Source organism: Liolophura sinensis, chromosome 7, assembly GCF_032854445.1.
Source record: "Liolophura sinensis isolate JHLJ2023 chromosome 7, CUHK_Ljap_v2, whole genome shotgun sequence".
NCBI lineage: Eukaryota > Metazoa > Mollusca > Polyplacophora > Chitonida > Chitonidae > Liolophura > Liolophura sinensis.
The window spans coordinates 9,429,230-9,448,186 of NC_088301.1; the positions used below are offsets into that span (position 1 = coordinate 9,429,230).

The following is an 18,957-nucleotide window of genomic DNA, read 5'->3' on the forward strand; positions in this document are numbered from 1 at the left end:
TGACTTACAGACTTGTATGTCGTACTGTTGACAAGTGGTCATCAAAAGGACACAAGACTCCAAGTTCTGATGATTGCATACTGACTACAGAAAAAAAGACTACTGTATTAATGGCAACCCTGCACCTTAGTAACAGCTTGTACATTTGTACCTCGAAAACGGTTCAGTCAAAATCCCTTCTGACTTCTACACCACTTTTAGAAACAAATGCACACAGATTTGTTCTTTTCATTTTCATTTAATTTCTTTAAAACTTTATATATACTTGTGCTATGTGTTCAGACATCAAGTTCTTTCTCAGACTATGTTGGAAAATAACATCTATTTGTGGATACCATGACTTTTAATTATTTTTCAGTCGCACCTTAATAACAAACCTGTAGATAGGTGTATTATGTGTATACAGAAACATATATTATATACACATAAACACCTGGATGAGAACATTCCAACATTAACAAAAACACGTCATCATCACATATATTCACCAGGGCCCGGTTTCACAATGCACTCTTAAAATTACTTTCACTTAACTACCATGGCAACCAGTACTGTAAGCATTATGTCGTCACGGTAGTTGTGAGCTCGTAATGTTAAGAGATCTTCATGAAACTGGGCCCATGGCCTTTAACAACATGTTCATAAACAGTTAACAATGAGCACTTTGTCGCTAGGGAAATACACCTGTTATACACCTGTACACAATTACAATGTTGGGCTATCAACAATATGATATAAAATACGGCATCACATCTGAACAAAGCAAATAACACAACACAGGTTTGGAAACATTATGCTACAGCATTTTGGAAAACAAAAATGTAGTTTTTCCGAATCCTCGACATGTATCCACAATGAAATATTTACACCTGAGAAGTTCAGCTTGGCATCAACCTCCACAGTAAGCAAGAAAAACTTATGTATGCTCTGCATTTTATACAGCATCATTATATGTTAGAGAACTGCTACAAGCATGCTTCTTCCAGTACCATTCACCTAGCCTAAGTTCCACAAGCATTCCACTGACACACCACAGACAAATCAAGGGCAAGCTAATGGCTTTCTATTAGTTTGCTTCTAAACCACCTTTGACCCCAGCATTGAGCAAGCACATATACATGTACACTACCAGGCATTTTATAACAAACAGCCGAGCAAAGCCTGTATGAGGATGCGTTATTGTGTCACATACAATGTAGATGGTCTGTGAGGAGAGCAATGCCTGAGGATGCATTACATCATGGAATCCTCAGAATTTGAGGACAGGTTGGTCACATTGGGCGGAGCTTCCAGTTTACTGAGCTCCTGTTTCAGCGTCTCAATGGCTCTCTCCAATTTACTGTAGTGCTTTTTGCAATTCTTCAGCCAGCCTTCAGCTTCCTACACAAAAATCAGATACAATGGTTATGCAGAGATATACTGAGCAATCTCACACAACTTGGACATGTGGACACCCTTAATGCAAAAAGATGAGTTCAAAGACATAACTGTACTTGATTATCTGCAGACAATTACGGTAGCTTGATGTGTAGAAGAAATCAGATTGCCTAGAGTAAACCACGAGCCTGCAGCAAACAACTGACCCTTCTTCACCCAGTGAACCTAAGAACCCGCCTGGGTCATTACGATGCGCTAGTGCACTAATCAACTGACCCACAGAGGCCCCCTAAAATAGAATCATGTGGCATGATAATATTCTGTGAGTGACACTGAATCAGACGCAGATGCTGCAAGTCTTAATCAAATGAAGCAAAAATGAATGTGGCCAGTCCTCGAGCTTACTGGATGCTTTCATACAACGGCATGGTTTTGTCAAGCTTTTCGACATAAGCTTTAGGTCAACTTTATTGCGCTGGATCCAGATGCTTTCAATCAACAGCTGACTGTATGCTCAGCTTAGGACCGTGGACATAAATTTATACAACATCATAAAAGTAACAATCTGTACACTATATAACCCATTTGCTTCTGAAGCTCTTACCCTGATTTATATATGTATTTGATTGGTGTTTTACGCAGTACTCAAGAATAATTCACACATACAACGAAGACCAGCATTATAGCGGAGCAAAGTTGAAACACATGACCATCTGCAGGTTGCTTGCAGACCTTCTCACATACGGCTGGAGAGAGCATGAGCTGGACTTGAACTCACAGCGATCGCATTGGTGGGAGGCTCACATGCTAACCCACTTGGCCAAGGAGGCCATCTTACCTTGATGATGCGTTCTCTCTTCAGGTAGAAGTGAGTCTTAATGACCTCCTCAAACCCAGGGGTAGGGTTGTGCAGCTGACCAATCATAGCATAGCGAATGTTGTTAATTCTCACATCTGCCAATACAAAACATTTGCTGCATTTATTTAATTTATAGGTATTTTATGTAGTACTTGAGAATATTTCACAACAGTTGCCAACATCATAGTAGGAGGAAACCAAGCAAAGTACAGCGGAAACCCAAGACCATCTAGACGTTGTTGAAGACCTTCAAACATACATGTACCAACAGAGTGGAAGCCAGCATGACCTGTACTTGAACTCACTGCGACCACATCAGGGAGAGGCTCCCAAGTCATTTTTCTGCGCTAGCATGCTAACCACCTAGCTATGCAGGCTCCACACTTGCTGCAAACACCTGAGTAAGTCACAATATTAGCCTGCTTTGAGGGTAACTCTCAGAAGCATTCAGATGATACCACAAATAAAGCTGTTTGGACATTAATGATGTGGTTTACATACTTCCTAATCCAGCTAATTGCAGGAAAAAATTTACTATCGAGAAGTGTGAAATAATGAATGCCATTTCTATACCAGTTACCTGTCAAGTTATGAGACAGATTTACCAAATTCCTCAACCCTTTGGCAACTTTTAGTGTGATTTATGCACCTTTTCGCTTTGATTTTTGAGGCAAATCTACAATTTCAATTTCAGGACAATTTTTATCAGTCTCCACAGAATAATGCCCTCAGAATATGCTTGATTAAATACCATGCAAACATGTGAAATGGTTGAAGAATTACAGTTAATGTACATAACAGTTCAGGGCATCTCAATCCGCTAAAGCATTGTTCTTCCAACAACTGATTGGGTAAGAAGGTCTGTCTGGTACCTTGCGAAGGTAAGTGATTTTCTCCTTCACCCAAATCACATCAGTTAAATAATCTTGAGTATGGCGTAAAACAAAAATCAAATATTTTACTGTTATTTTCACACAGGTTAGGTTTTCTTTTCAGCCATTAAAGAGTACTCCCAGCAGATAATTCAGGTGACAAGATGACATATCTTCAATATGCAGCCTGCAATTTTTATGCTCTAACTCCCGCTGCACCAGATTTACAGAAACAACAGCATTGCAAGGTGTAGAACGTTCCACAGAACAGAGTATGAAATAACTTGAAAGATTAGCTAAAAGTTCTACACTGTCTAACATAAATCAGTGGCATGACATTACAAAGGGAGGTCAATCGAATGTTTCCTTAGGTATCACTTCTCACACATTATCAAAAGTGGATTTTACCTGCATTGTAGTCCTCACTGTGCAGTTTTCCGGCAGCCGTTCCTATCTCCTGCTCAAATCCGGGCTCGTTAAAGTACGGGTCAGGTACAAGTATAAGAGACTGGATGGACACAAGGACCTGTACAATACCCCAAACAGAGGGGGAGGGTATTACAAGTAGACAAACAGCTACTTCAGTCCCAAGAAAAACTAGGTGAAAATTTGGGAATTATGTGAAGAAAGGCTTATGGAACACAGCCATGTTTCAAAATTCCAGGCTAATTCTCTGGTAAAAATGATTTTAAATAATCCTATTTAAAGCCACTAACTAAGGATGTTCTATTCATTAATTTCCAGAAAACTACAATATTCCTTGCCAGTGTGTGATGCTGAATGACGCACATATGATGTCAAACAATTTCACTGCCATGAAGTCAAAAGCATTTGATACTACAGTGTCATTTGTGTAGTGGCCATACATCAACGAATATGACATCATGCAGAAATGATGAAAACATTTTGTTCACGTATGATCCTTCAAGACATATAATAGTAGAATTACGCTACAATTTTTTTGCTGATAAGTTGGGAATGCATCCCAGGCTATCTACATCTGTGCATTTTAACCCGTTCACAAACCATCAAAGCTAAAAAGTGTCTAATAGCACACCTGTAGCTAGCTATCAGCCAGCCATTAGCCTGCTTGTGGTGCATCTGTGGACCAAGTATGCATTAATAATGGAAAAGTGAGTGTAACTGATGTTATATATGTATACAAGACTAAAAATAGAAAGAAAAGAAGAGTTAATTTGCTTACACCAACTCCTTAACACGACATTAAACTCACCTGTAGTATGGTGGACGCCTTGGCATTCCACTGCTCTCCTTTCTGTCCTTCCCAGGTACCCAGCAACGAAAGACAAACCTTGCCACAACTACAACAAAAAAACACAGTGATAAAATGATTTCACTCACTTTAATATAGTATGACCAAATCAAATTTATTTGTTCACTTATTAATTCGATGAGGTGTTCACGCTGTACTCAATATTACCCTGCATCAGACAAAATACTCCATTTTCACTGGACGGCAAACAAATAAATTTCCGTATCCTACAGCAGATACCATATGGATCTGTGGACTAGGTTATCTCCCTTTGTTCAGCTGTGAAAACCATGACAACTGTGAAGTGATTTGTGTGTACATCAGTCTTCTGCATAAAGTTAATGGGTCTTTAGCAGCATAAATTTGTTGTGTTAAATGAGGGTTACTAACAACACATATCGCCATATCCTGTACATGTAACTTTGTAACTAACAATATTGCTCTATCTGACAATAGCCAGGAAATTTATCATCAAAACAATCAATCAGATATGACAGATTTTCTGTTTGAGGCGGAAATTAAAACCAGTGTTTCCTAAGACCAAAAAAAAAAAACAAATTTCTGGGAAAGAAAATCTGAAACATGTTGAAACAAACAGCAGATGCACCAGTACATGTATACTGATTTACAACTGCACTCGTAAACAGCTGAAGTGAATGTAAAGATGAGCACACATACCTTCCCTATAATGACTGTCTCACTGTTATAATTATCACCTCCTCTGTTTTCATAAAACACCCCAAAACACTGGATAACTCACCCATATAAATTAGGATTAAATCTCACAGTTCCTCCTCCAGTTGTCTGAAATCATTAAACAGGAATCCATTATTGGTATATCTACATGTAGTATTATGCACATTTTGTGTATTTGATTGACGTTAAAGACCCTACTCAAGAATATTCAGCTTTATGGGTGGAAAAAAAAAAAACAGGGAGCCCATGAAAGTACTGGAGTCATGTTCCCACACGTGAAGCACAAATTCCCATATGTGAAGCACAGATTCCCACACGTGAAGCACAGATTCCCATATGTGAAGCACAGATTCCCATATGCGAAGTACAAATTTCCATATGTGAAGCACAGACTTACACTAGTGAAACATGGATTTATATTCACTACATGTAAATGTGTAAATATCAACAACCACTGACGAGGGCATCGAATTCAGCATTAGCTTATTCTCAATTAGATGTTAAAAACATTAAAGCTTTACAATTATACCCTTGTGCTAATTCACTACGCTAAATGCCACTATTCTACTCACATCTTGACTGGTCAGCTAAGACCTACCTGCAAGTTGACCTGTGGTGGGGAGTTCGGGTAGTTGTTAGGGAAGAAGATGTCAAAGTGAAAGCATCCACCTGAATAAGGAGTACCTTCTGGTCTGCGAACACAAACAGAAATGGTTTGAAATTTTCTTCTCAACATCACAGAAGAAAACTAAGCCTTGTACTGTGATTTGGACTTATCTGCCATGAGACTTTTTCAAGAGGCATTTAAAGGTGATAAGATATTACTTTATGTTCTGTAACTTACACAACAGGATATTAACCTAGGTTTAAAACCTCAAAACACCTATTCAAGTTCAAAGGAACTCTCAGAATACGGAAAAACTCAGCCATGGACAAATTTTAGATAAAATATAGTCATTCTTGTCAAACCATTTAAAAAGAAAAGATCAGAAATTACAGGAAGAGTGTAAAATGTGGTCATGGAATGATCAATTGAACAATCACAAACAGATTCTAATCAACACTTCACTCACCCTGTGATAAGTGCTCTCATTAGTGGCAGTTTTTCGTCATCCTGCAGTGAGAAATGTATTTCAGTTTCACTACTTGTATATTAAATAACGACTTAAAATCCCAGACAATTCATTTGGAAGCTAAATTTACCGTACTGAATAACACGGAATTCAAACTTATTTTACCTAGACACAAACCCAGACCTTCAGGATTTAAAATATGCGTATTTGGAACCAGTTATTTACAGATTAGTGTGCAAAGAGTTCCGTAAGTTTGATAAGACGGTATTATCTTTGCCCATAACGATGTTCAAATTGCACAGAAATTATATATAAAAGGAAACTGAATTAGGATTTGAAAACCTGGCCTAACTTTTGAACAACAGGCCCCAAGGCCTCTGAAGACTTATGTCATACATTCAAACACAGCTACAATTAAATTGTTTTGCTCTAAGAAGATGAAAATATGCACGCTGATTCTTTTCTGCAGAACAATGTACCTACAGTAGAGTCCCATCCTAACAGGCTGCTGATAGTCAGTGTATCGTGGCGCCATGGTCAGCGTATCATTTTACCACATTCAGTCATTTGCTGGAGTTTGATGTAACATCATCAGACGTACACTGTAGGCCTTGTATCATTCACAAGACTTTCTCTATACATTTTTAGAACTTTATTACTGATTTTAAATGTAACACGCGTACAGACGAGGCTGATATTTCGTGAAAGGTTATTATTTAGACTATTCTAAAGTATCAGCAAAAATTGGATTGGAACTGCGCTAACAGATTTCTTTTTAGTACACAAAATTCCTGATTTTTTTTTTTTTTTTTACTTTCTTTGGTGTATTTTCATAATTTATACACAGAGGAATTTTATAGCCTGATTTTAAGCTAAATTAAGGATATATATATATACATATATATATATATATATATATTTGATTGCAGTCTTCTAATAATAAATACATTTTTGTGCTTATAAAAATAAACAAACGATAGGATCGACAATTGTGTATATAAGCAAGCAGGCTGACACACATCACTCAATAAAGTCAAATATTCCTGCATAATTTTGTATCCAACATGAAATGGTGATAAATTTATTGATAATCCACAGAGGTCGAGAAAGCAGTTTGTTGCGTATACATATATTTGTCGGCACATAACTCTGCCATAAATGCGCCTAAGTAGGCTTGTTACTTATTGAAGTAAGATTGGCGTAGGATTGGTGGTTAGGATCTGTACATGGTTGGCATATTGTACGCTGACCATGGGCCGACCATCAGCATATCCTCCAGCCACAATGGGCATAGGATTGGTGGTTAGGACCCAGCTGTACTGTACATGGTTGGCGTATTGTACGCTGACCATGGGCCCACCATCAGCATATCCTCCGGCCACAATGGGCGTAGGATTGGTGGTTAGCATCTGGCTGTACTGTACATGGTTGGCGTATTATACGCTGACCATGGGCCGACCATCAGCATATCCTCCGGCCACAATAGGCGTAGGATTGGTGGTTAACATCTGGCTGTACTGTACATAGTTGGCGTATTATATGCTGACCATGGGCCCACCATTAGCATATCCTCCGGCCACAATGGGCGTAGGATTGGTGGTTAGCATCTGGCTGTACTGTACATGGTTGGCGTATTGTACGCTGACCATGGGCCCACCATCAGCATATCCTCCGGCCACAATGGGCGTAGGATTGGTGGTTAGGATCTGGCTGTACTGTACATGGTTGACATATTGTACACTGACCATGGGCCGACCATCAGAGTGTCCTCCGGCCCCAATGGGCGTAGGATTGGTGGTTAGCATCTGGCTGTAAAGTAAATGGTTGGTGCATTGTACTCTGACCATGGGCCAACCATCAGCATATCTTCCAGCCACAATGGGTGTAGGATTGGTGGTTAGGATCTGGCTGTACTGTACATGGTAGGCGTATTGTATGCTGACCATGGGCCGACCATCAGCATATCCTCCGGCCACAATGGGCGTAGGATTGGTGGTTAGGATCTGGCTGTACTGTACATGGTAGGCGTATTGTACGCTGACCATGGGCCGGCCATCAGCATATCCTCCGGCCACAATAGGCGTAGGATTGGTGGTTAGGATCTGGCTGTACTGTACATGGTAGGCGTATTGTATGCTGACCATGGGCCGGCCATCAGCGTATCCTCCGGCCACAATAGGCGTAGGATTGGTGGTTAGGATCTGGCTGTACTGTACATGGTAAGCGTATTGTATGTTGACCATGGGCCGACCATCAGCATATCCTCCGGCCACAATGGGCGTAGGATTGGTGGTTAGGATCTGGCTGTACTGTACATGGTAGGCGTATTGTACGCTGACCATGGGCCGGCCATCAGCATATCCTCCGGCCACAATAGGCGTAGGATTGGTGGTTAGGATCTGGCTGTACTGTACATGGTAGGCGTATTGTATGCTGACCATGGGCCGGCCATCAGCGTATCCTCCGGCCACAATAGGCGTAGGATTGGTGGTTAGGATCTGGCTGTACTGTACTACAATTTGAGTTCCTTTCTATTCTGAGTTTGACTTTTTAAGTTAACTTTTGCAGTTTATAGCTTAAGTCTAAGTTGCTTGATAAACAGAAACTCTGGATCACAAAGGTTTCTGACTTTAGTCAAACTTAGTATTAATTTCAAATGAGTGATTATTCCACTGAAACTGTGACTCACTTTAAGAATTTTTAATTTAAAACTAAGTTGTCTTTAGACCATGACAAAATTAAAAATTAAAATTTGAGGTTAAAATATAGGTTAAGGAATAATACTACAAGTTAAGAATAAGTCTGACTTAAGACAAAGACATGTTTGTGACCCCAGGGGAATTGGTCCCTGGTCGGCAATACTTACTGTTCTGACAAATATTGATGATGACAGGGTGAGTGGCAGTGAAGTGGACAATGAAGTGATCTCCTGGGCTATTCTGAACACCTGTCAAGAGATCCAAGTTGTTTCATTAGTTCATAGGTACATCTACTAATATGCAGATGGGGGATACTGTAAGATGGTAAACAATAACATTTTATTTACACAGTGGGCAGGTCAAGTTTGTACCACAATGCCGTATGTACATATATATACTGTAGATTGTAGAATATGCAGAAAGAAGAACAAAACCTCTCCAAGAGTTCTGCTGAAGGCAGGAATCACCATGCCAGTGGCTTGCCCGTGGTGAGCCTGTGGAATAGTACAGTCCCGTGGATTGGATGTTATAAATGATTTTTTGACATATGCTTGCCACAGCTTCAGGTCACACACCCACATGGGGGTATACAAATCACAACGGGGGAGGGGGGTAAATACTTTATATCCTGGACAAGAATAAGCAAGACAGGAGAGGTTGACCACATTTTCTTTGTGATGCTACATTCCACGGTGTGTTGCTGTCACATCACCATCTCAGCGTTATCGTCAGCAGTGTATATAGCATGCGTGATCTTTAGGTCACACTTATATATGTGATATACATGTAGTGTTGATACATACTCCACACGCAAAACTGTTATCTTACCTGACTTTGTAATGGCTGCTTGTTCTTCTGGAATAATTTAACGTAATGGTGAGCTTCAACTGAAAATGGAACAGACACAACAATTAAACTGACCGACACAAACAGTGATGCTAAGAAAATGTTCAGACTTTCTTTCAATGGAATACCACTATATATACATACATGTATTTACTTATTTGACTGTTGTCTTATGCAACAAGAAAACACTATGCTACAATAAACATGGAAAAGTTGGATTCAAGTAATGCACATATACATAAAAAAAAAAACATCAGTTCGCTTAGATGAAGCATAAATGCAATGGCATAAATCTACTTTTTACCAATACTTACGATCTATTTCGTGAGAATCTAAGACCAAATCTTTCAGCAATCGCTTATATTTGGCTTCCAGCAATGCCTCCTGAAAGCATAAAAAAAATCATTATGCTATTTCAGACAGCGCTAAATGAAACATTTCACCTTTTTTTGAATTTATTTATTAAAGTCTGACAGATGCTGTAATGTAATACATGAGGCCACTGGTTTTTCACAATGGGAAAGTGTTATCATAAATGCTCACCACGTCACTGTGAGTCATCAAACATACATCAACTCTCATGACTGGAGAGAGTTATCATAACGCTCAACACATCACTCTGGATATCTTCACGTTACATCATTTTACAGGGTTGAATAGCGTTATCATTATCAATGCTCACCACATCATTATGAGTCATCAAACATACATCAACTTTCATGACTGGAGAGAGTTATCATAACGCTCAACACATCACTCTGGATATCACCACATTACATCATTTCACATGGTTGAACAGCGTTATCATTATCAATGCTCACCACATCATTGTGAGTCATCAAACATACATCAACTTTCATGACTGGAGAGAGTTATCAAAACGCTCAACACATCACTGGATATCTTCACGTTACATCATTTCACATGGTTGAACAGCGTTATCATTATCAATGCTCACCACATCATTGTGAGTCATCAAACATACATCAACTTTCATGACTGGAGAGAGTTATCATAACGCTCACCACATCACTCTGGATATCATCACATTACATCATTTCACATGGTTGAACAGCGTTATCATTATCAATGCTCACCACATCATTGTGAGTCATCAAACATACATCAACTTTCATGACTGGAGAGAGTTATCATAATGCTCAACACATCACTCTGGATATCATCACCTTACATCATTTTACCTGGTTGAACAGCGTTATCATTATAAATGCTCACCACGTCACTGTGAGTCATCAAACATACATCAACTTTCATGACTGGAGAGAGTTATCATAACGCTCAACACATCACTCTGGATATCATCACGTTACATCATTTTACAGGGTTGAACAGCGTTATCATTACAAATGCTCACCTCGTCATTGTGAGTCGTCAAACATACATCAACTTTCATGACTGGAGAGAGTTATCATAACGCTCAACACATCACTCTGGATATCTTCACGTTACATCACTTTACACGGTTGAACAGCGTTATCATTATCAATGCTCACCACATCATTGAGTCATCAAACATACATCAACTTTCATGACTGGAGAGAGTTATCATAATGCTCAACACATCACTCTGGATATCATCACGTTACATCATTTTACAGGGTTGAACAGCGTTATCATTATAAATGCTCACCACATCATTGTGAGTCATCAAACATACATCAACTCTCATGACTGGAGAGAGTTATCATAACGCTCAACACATCACTCTGGATATCATAACGTTACATCATTTTACACGGTTGAACAGCGTTATCATTATAAATGCTCACCACATCATTGTGAGTCATCAAACATACATCAACTTTCATGACTGGAGAGAGTTATCATAACGCTCAACACATCACTGGATATCTTCATGTTACATCATTTTACACGAATGAACAGCGTTATCATTATCAATGCTCACCACGTCACTGTGAGTCATCAAACATACGTCAACTTTAATGACTGGAGAGAGTTATCATAACGCTCAACACATCACTCTGGATATCATCACGTTACATCATTTTACACGGTTGAACAGCGTTATCATTATAAATGCTCACCACGTCACTGTGAGTCATCAAACATACATCAACTTTCATGACTGGAGAGAGTTATCATAACGCTCAACACATCACTCTGGATATCATCACCTTACATCATTTTACAAGGTTGAACAGAGTTATCATTATAAATGCTCACCACATCATTGTGAGTCATCAAACATACATCAACTTTCATGACTGGAGAGAGTTATCAAAACGCTCAACACATCACTCTGGATATCATCACCTTACATCATTTTACACGGTTGAACAGCGTTATCATTATCAATGCTCACCACGTCATTGTGAGTCATCAAACATACATCAACTTTCATGACTGGAGAGAGTTATCATAATGCTCAACACATCACTCTGGATATCATCACGTTACATCATTTTACAGGGTTGAACAGCGTTATCATTATAAATGCTCACCACATCATTGTGAGTCATCAAACATACATCAACTTTCATGACTGGAGAGAGTTATCAAAACGCTCAACACATCACTCTGGATATCATCACCTTACATCATTTTACATGGTTGAACAGCGTTATCATTATAAATGCTCACCACATCATTGTGAGTCATCAAACATACATCAACTCTCATGACTGGAGAGAGTTATCATAACGCTCAACACATCACTCTGGATATCATCACGTTACATCATTTTACAAGGTTGAACAGTGTTATCATTACAAATGCTCACCACGTCACTGTGAGTCATCAAACATACGTCAACTTTCGTGACTGGAGAGAGTTATCAAAACGCTCAACACATCACTCTGGATATCATCACGTTACATCATTTTACAAGGTTGAACAGCGTTATCATTATAAATGCTCACCACATCATTGTGAGTCATCAAACATACATCAACTTTCATGACTGGAGAGAGTTATCATAACGCTCAACACATCACTCTGGATATCATCACGTTACATCATTTTACAAGGTTGAACAGCGTTATCATTACAAATGCTCACCACGTCACTGTGAGTCATCAAACATACATCAACTTTCATGACTGGAGAGAGTTATCATTAACGCTCAACACATCACTCTGGATATCATCATGTTACATCATTTTACAGGGTTGAACAGCGTTATCATTATAAATGCTCACCATGTCACTGTGAGTCATCAAACATACATCAACTTTCATGACTGGAGAGAGTTATCATAACGCTCAACACATCACTCTGGATATCATCACGTTACATCATTTTACAAGGTTGAACAACGTTATCATTACAAATGCTCACCCCGTCACTGTGAGTTATCAAACATACATCAACTTTCATGACTGGAGAGAGTTATCATAACGCTCAACACATCACTCTGGATATCATCACGTTACATCATTTTACAGGGTTGAACAGAGTTATCATTATCAATGCTCACCACGTCACTGTGAGTCATCAAACATACATCAACTCTCATGACTGGAGAGAGTTATCATAATGCTCAACACATCACTCTGGATATCATCACGTTACATCATTTTACATGGTTGAACAGTGTTATCATTATAAATGCTCACCTCGTCATTGTGGATCATCACATCTACAGTTAAAGACGAGTCTGGCGACGATTCTACAGGTTCCTTTGCTTTCTCTGATATACCATTCCTTTTCAAGGAGTCTAAAAAAGAAACCATTAAATTATCAACCTTGATTACGCTTAATATGCACATTCAATACAAATCAATTAATGAATGAAAACATGTCCTTCATAGCATACATATGTAGTTACATGTGCAATCAAATATAAAGCTGACATCATGAAATACCTTGTTAGCACAAGCATAGGGCCTGCTTGAGTCTGAAGTAAAATACATGTACGTGTTCCACAGAATATTTTTGTCAAAGATCTAATAAATTCAATTACAGTATCTTTCCCTTAAGTCAGAAACTACAACAGCCCTATAAAAATTCTGACAAAAACAGTAACACCATCAGAAAAACTTTATTATAGTTTCTTATAATAAATGCTATATGGAATGTAAGCAATCTGAAGAGATGCAGTTTGTTTAATCAAAATAACTTCAAACAGCAATCAAGCGAACATGTCAGAGGTGCAAAAGAAATTTATCATATTCCTTGTTTTTATTTTTTAAATGATTATTATTAACATGTTTTTTGTGCTCTTTTTTCTGGCCTACCTTTGACATCTTTAAATAACGTGGCAAAATCCCTGGAAGAGAAAGAGAAATTCGGCAAAATAAGAAAATTATCTTTGTACACTGCTTTCTGCATATAAATCTTGCCAAAATACATTTGACATAATTAAGGACAATACAAAGACAAGTGGCATGATTTGATGAGACTGGAGCTCCCCCCCACCCCAAAATAATGGAAACTTCCTCAAGCTTTTCCCACATAAAGAGCAACTTTCAGTGCAATTTATGTATATTTTTAATTTGATTTTTGAGAAAAAAACTACATCGTTTGGATTGGCCAATTTCAGAGTTTCACGAATAAAATTTTATCAGTTAACACAAATTAATGCCTTCAAAACATGCTTGAATAAACACCTTTTAAAACATACTGTGGGTATAGATGTACTGGTGTTCGTATCTGTGTGTGTGTGTGTGTGTGTAACTCCTGTATAAGTTACAGGTGAGCTATTACCTGGCTAGTCTCTCCTCTGTCAGCTGAGAACTGTGGAGTGTGACTACATAGGTGTTCATATCAGTGTGTGTGTGTAACTGCTGTATAAGTTACAGGTGAGCTATTACCTGGCTAGTCTCTCTTCTGTCAGCTGAGAACTGTGGAGTGTGACTACATAGGTGTTCATATCAGTGTGTGTGTGTAACTGCTGTATAAGCTACAGGTGAGCTATTACCTGGCTAGTCTCTCCTCTGTCAGCTGAGAACTGTGGGGTGGGGCTGTAGAGGTGTTCATATCACTGACTTTATGCACACTCTGGAGACCTGGGTGTACACAATCTGGCTCATCCTCCAGTGGACTCAGCTGAGGTTTAGGAACGCTACCATTTCCAACTTTGCCAATATGCTGCAGGATAATGCTGGCCTGTACAAAAAAGCATCAAATCAATCCTTTTCACCTCTGACACAAATATTCAGTTGTTCTTTTGGACTAACACATACTGTCGACATAGCCTTTCTATCTAAAAGAGAGATTAAAAATGGCTTGTTGACATGAATGGTACCAATCTTGTTAGCCCGAGTATCAGCATGTTTCTACAAGGCAATTCCTCACTGAGACTAGAGCTGAAATATCTGAACACATAAAGAAGACAAGTTCCACAGAACATGCGCAGGATTTCTGGATTCCAAAGCAGTTGATTGGCCTATGCAAATGACACGCATTGCCTTGGTAGCAATCTTGTCACCCCACGCCACCTTGTTTTGCCATCATTTCAAACTGTCACAGCCAGAAATTTGATTGGCTGATAACTGGTGTCATTGACACGCCTTTTCTCACATGATAATTAGATTCCATCAATATATGTGATCCATACTTGCTTGGCCCTAGTTTGAAGCATTAAAATTGAAACAACAGACTGATCCTTAGGCTATGTGTACCATATTGTCAGCAACATTCAACTGACCATTACACCTTTGTATGAAAATTTCACATCTAAACTGGACGAAGTAGTTTCAGGTGGAACAAAAATTACCATACATAACAGCATTCTAGCATGCCATTTAAATAAAGGGCATTAAAAAAAATCTGAAACGAAGCATGCTTCATATGAAAGCGTATAGCACAGAGTAGAGTGCTGTGGCATCTCCAACAAGTGACACCAGACAATACATTACCGAATATTTTTGTTGTGGTCAAACCATTTTAAAGCAATGTTTTCATCAAGCTTACTCATATCTAATCAGAATGGCACATAAAATTTGCAGCTTCGGGACCGGTAGATCCAGGATCAATCCCTGATCGAGTCACACCTAAGACCTTAAAAGAGGAAGTTGTAACTTTCTCGCTTGGCGTTCAGCATGAAGGGGATAGTGCAATGACTGGTTGACCCGTATCAGTATAATGGCTCGGGCGGGCCTTCGGTAAGTCGTCTCAGTGAAGCAGCACTAAATAAAAGAGCGGTGGAAATCCGTCCTGCAACAAGGAGGCACATTACACGTACATGCATCCTAAGGATTCCTTTGTCGTCATATGACTGAAAAATTGTTGAGTACAACGTTAAACCCCAAGCACTCACTCACTCACATAAAATCTGCACGTAACACAAAAAGAGACAAACTGAATCTTTTTTCAAAATGCATTTTTGGCCATGCATTTATAAAAATGTTTACTATTAGGCAAAGCAATTGTGCGTGATCTTTCCACTGTTCTTCATCTGAATGTTCAAGTTCACTTTCATGAATATATATAAGTTGAAATGATGAAGGAAAATTCCTTTGTTGCAGTATGAGTTTTCCACTGACCTTTTCCTCTATCCTCTCCAAGAGCTGGTATATGGACTGATGCTGGGAAGGCAAGGCACACACTAACCTCACCAGTTGTGACTGCATGGCTGACAAAACAACAAAAACATACAGATATCAGCACTCATGGAATTTCAAAACAGAAAGGAAACTCGAAAATAATTTATTTTGTACAGCAAAATGTACACGTATACGTTTAGATTTGATTTTCCTAAATGTAATGCCATATCATCCATCAGAAATTTTAAACATTTTGTAATTTTCTTTGTTATTCATTTCTATAAGGCAAATGTACATACACAGGACATGAGAATGGACTGGCATTAACTATTCATTTTATATGTTAACTGACCTCTCTTGATAATATACATATTATAAACATAAAGGCAGAAAAACTACAGTACATGTACACAAACTTAAAAATTAAACTCACCTATTTCTTTTAAAATATCAATAATTGCTTTATATACCTGAAAAAAAAAGAGTCAGTGAAAAACTTTCCTTAAACAACCCTCTTACAGAATACTAGTGTGAAGTAAATAATTGTAAACAATTTTAGTAAACTCTTCACTATCAATGATACAAAAGTTAACAAATTCAATCATTTCTACCTGAAAGCATTTAAAATATTACTATGTGGCATCCAAATGTACATGTAAATAGAAAAATTGCAATGTGGAGCCAAATGCAAGCCAATGGCAAATGTGATGACGTGTCTGTAGTACTTCTAAATCTATGTACCGGCCCCGATAGCACAGTTGGTAGAGCGTTTGCTTCGAGAGGCGGTAAATCCAGGGTCAGGTCAGACCTAAAACCTTGAAAGAGGAAGCTGTAACTTCCTTGCTTAGCATTCAGCAGGGATAGTGCAACAATTGGTTGACCCCTATCGGTATAATTGCTCGGGCGGGGCGGCTTACTTGCCTTCGGTAAGGCATCTCAGTGAAGCAGCACTAGATAAAAGAGCGGTGGAATTTAGTCCTGCAGCAAGGAGGCACACAGCATGCACTCTAAGGACTCCTTCATTGTCACATGACTGAAAAATCCTTAAGTACAAAGGTAAAGCCCAGGCCCTCATTCACTCACCCTAAATCTATGATGATCTAATACATCTGTACAGAAAAAAAAACAGCAAATTCCTTATTTCTTACGGTTTCCTTGAAATACTGAAATTGAAAGATATACTCACAACCTTATGTCTGGCTATTTCTAAGAAGGAATCCGCTTGTAGATATTGCTGTAAATAGAAGTTCAAATGTCGGATAATTAGTTGTGATTATTCCAACGTCTGCATATAGCAGCGTGCCATTCTTAAGAATTCTTAAGTACGGCCAAAAACACCAATCACTCAAAAATCTAGTGACCAAGGGCTGTGAAATGGGTTTATTCCTCTGTTTCTAACTTCTCACAGTAAGAAAAAAAATCGTGCCAGCAAGAACAAAAAAAAAACAAAAAAACACATAGGCTGATCATTCCCTTTAAAATTTGTACACAAGGATCATCATTCCGACAAAAATGTGAACTGATGTCAGTATGGTCAGCTCCGTCGATGATATTAATGTACAGATGTGATTACGAAGGCATCGTTTGTGGTTGTTCTGAAAAAGTATTGCATTTTAACCATCTGGAGAGCAGATAACAACCAGTGAACATGACTCGTCAATGTGTAAAACAACAACAACAACAGGCATAGAAACATATCTCTCTGAAAACAAAGAGGCTTTAGATGGCGAACTGCGACTGACATGAGTTAGTATGGCTGAGAGTGGCTCGCCTACAGCCGTTGAGACCCCGACTGAGTCCAATCCCTGTGACCTAAAGAAAAGTGATACCTCCGTTACCTGCAAGAATTCTGGACCAATAATCTGTGAACTTCTCTGCTACATGGTAGATAAAATTGGCACTTTGCCAGTGAACACTGTGGTAAAATTATGTGGTTCAAGAAGCTAAAGACATTCTACTGAAATGTTGTGGCAATCTTATAACTGAAAAATACCGAAAACGAACTGGCCCTAACAAAAAGGAATTGACCCTGCAGGACATTGCCAAAATTATTCAGGAGCTTGAACCTGAAGATGTCCCCTGTTTTGTTGCTCAAAAACTGAGTCAGCTGCCACCTGTAACTACCATCCATATCGATGTAGCCACAGTAATTCGTGAGCTCAGTAGCCGAGAGTTTCTGAAAAACGACGTCAGTAGCAAAATCGACCCCTTGAACCTGTCACAAGTAACAGTGAACAAAAAGACAAAATCTCGCAATAGTGCCAAACGAAATTAACGACTCAAACACGAAATGTGGCTATTCAACAACACCTACAAATGCATCACAGTCACCTAATCTGTCAATTGATCTAACTGCTGATGCCATTTTATGGCGAAAATGTTACCAATATGAGCAATGCAGATCAGGCATAAGGAGGCGGTATAACCTAAGACCCCGTTAAGTCACCCAGTTGTCGACCTCAGACAACACCCAGGCGCTCTACGACGACAGATAACACAGGATCGAGCAGCTCCTCGAGGGACTGCTCATTCATCTGAAGAACAAAACACAGCTCTGTATTCCACAGTTGTAACATTGAAAACCTCGAAGACTCAAGATGATGCTGGATTTACTGTTGTTGCTAGACAATCCATACTGCATGAGGCGGTACCTGCCCACGGAGTTATTTGTTACCCGACTGGATCCCAACGCCCAGTGATATTAAGATGTATGTGTGCCAACAGTCTAATGCTGACAGAGACTGTGAACAACTACAAAGTTTGCTTCATATGCCTCATTCTGGATACTTGAGAGT

The 18,957-nt window shown here is 38.9% G+C and overlaps 1 protein-coding gene across 1 annotated transcript in view; it reads right to left on the reverse strand.

The window, feature by feature from the left end:
- Window positions 1–246: 246 nt before the first annotated feature.
- The window catches only part of LOC135470566 (baculoviral IAP repeat-containing protein 6-like), a 33,147-nt gene continuing 14,436 nt past the window's right edge, over window positions 247–18,957 (reverse strand). Inside the window, 16 exon segments of the mRNA XM_064749585.1 lie at window positions 247–1,380; window positions 2,216–2,331; window positions 3,517–3,634; window positions 4,343–4,430; window positions 5,142–5,185; window positions 5,676–5,769; window positions 6,151–6,191; window positions 9,017–9,097; window positions 9,678–9,736; window positions 10,010–10,079; window positions 13,292–13,392; window positions 13,913–13,944; window positions 14,596–14,783; window positions 16,163–16,251; window positions 16,596–16,632; window positions 17,349–17,396. Coding sequence (XP_064605655.1) covers window positions 1,234–1,380; window positions 2,216–2,331; window positions 3,517–3,634; window positions 4,343–4,430; window positions 5,142–5,185; window positions 5,676–5,769; window positions 6,151–6,191; window positions 9,017–9,097; window positions 9,678–9,736; window positions 10,010–10,079; window positions 13,292–13,392; window positions 13,913–13,944; window positions 14,596–14,783; window positions 16,163–16,251; window positions 16,596–16,632; window positions 17,349–17,396 — 1,353 coding nt within the window. The 3' untranslated portion in view covers window positions 247–1,233.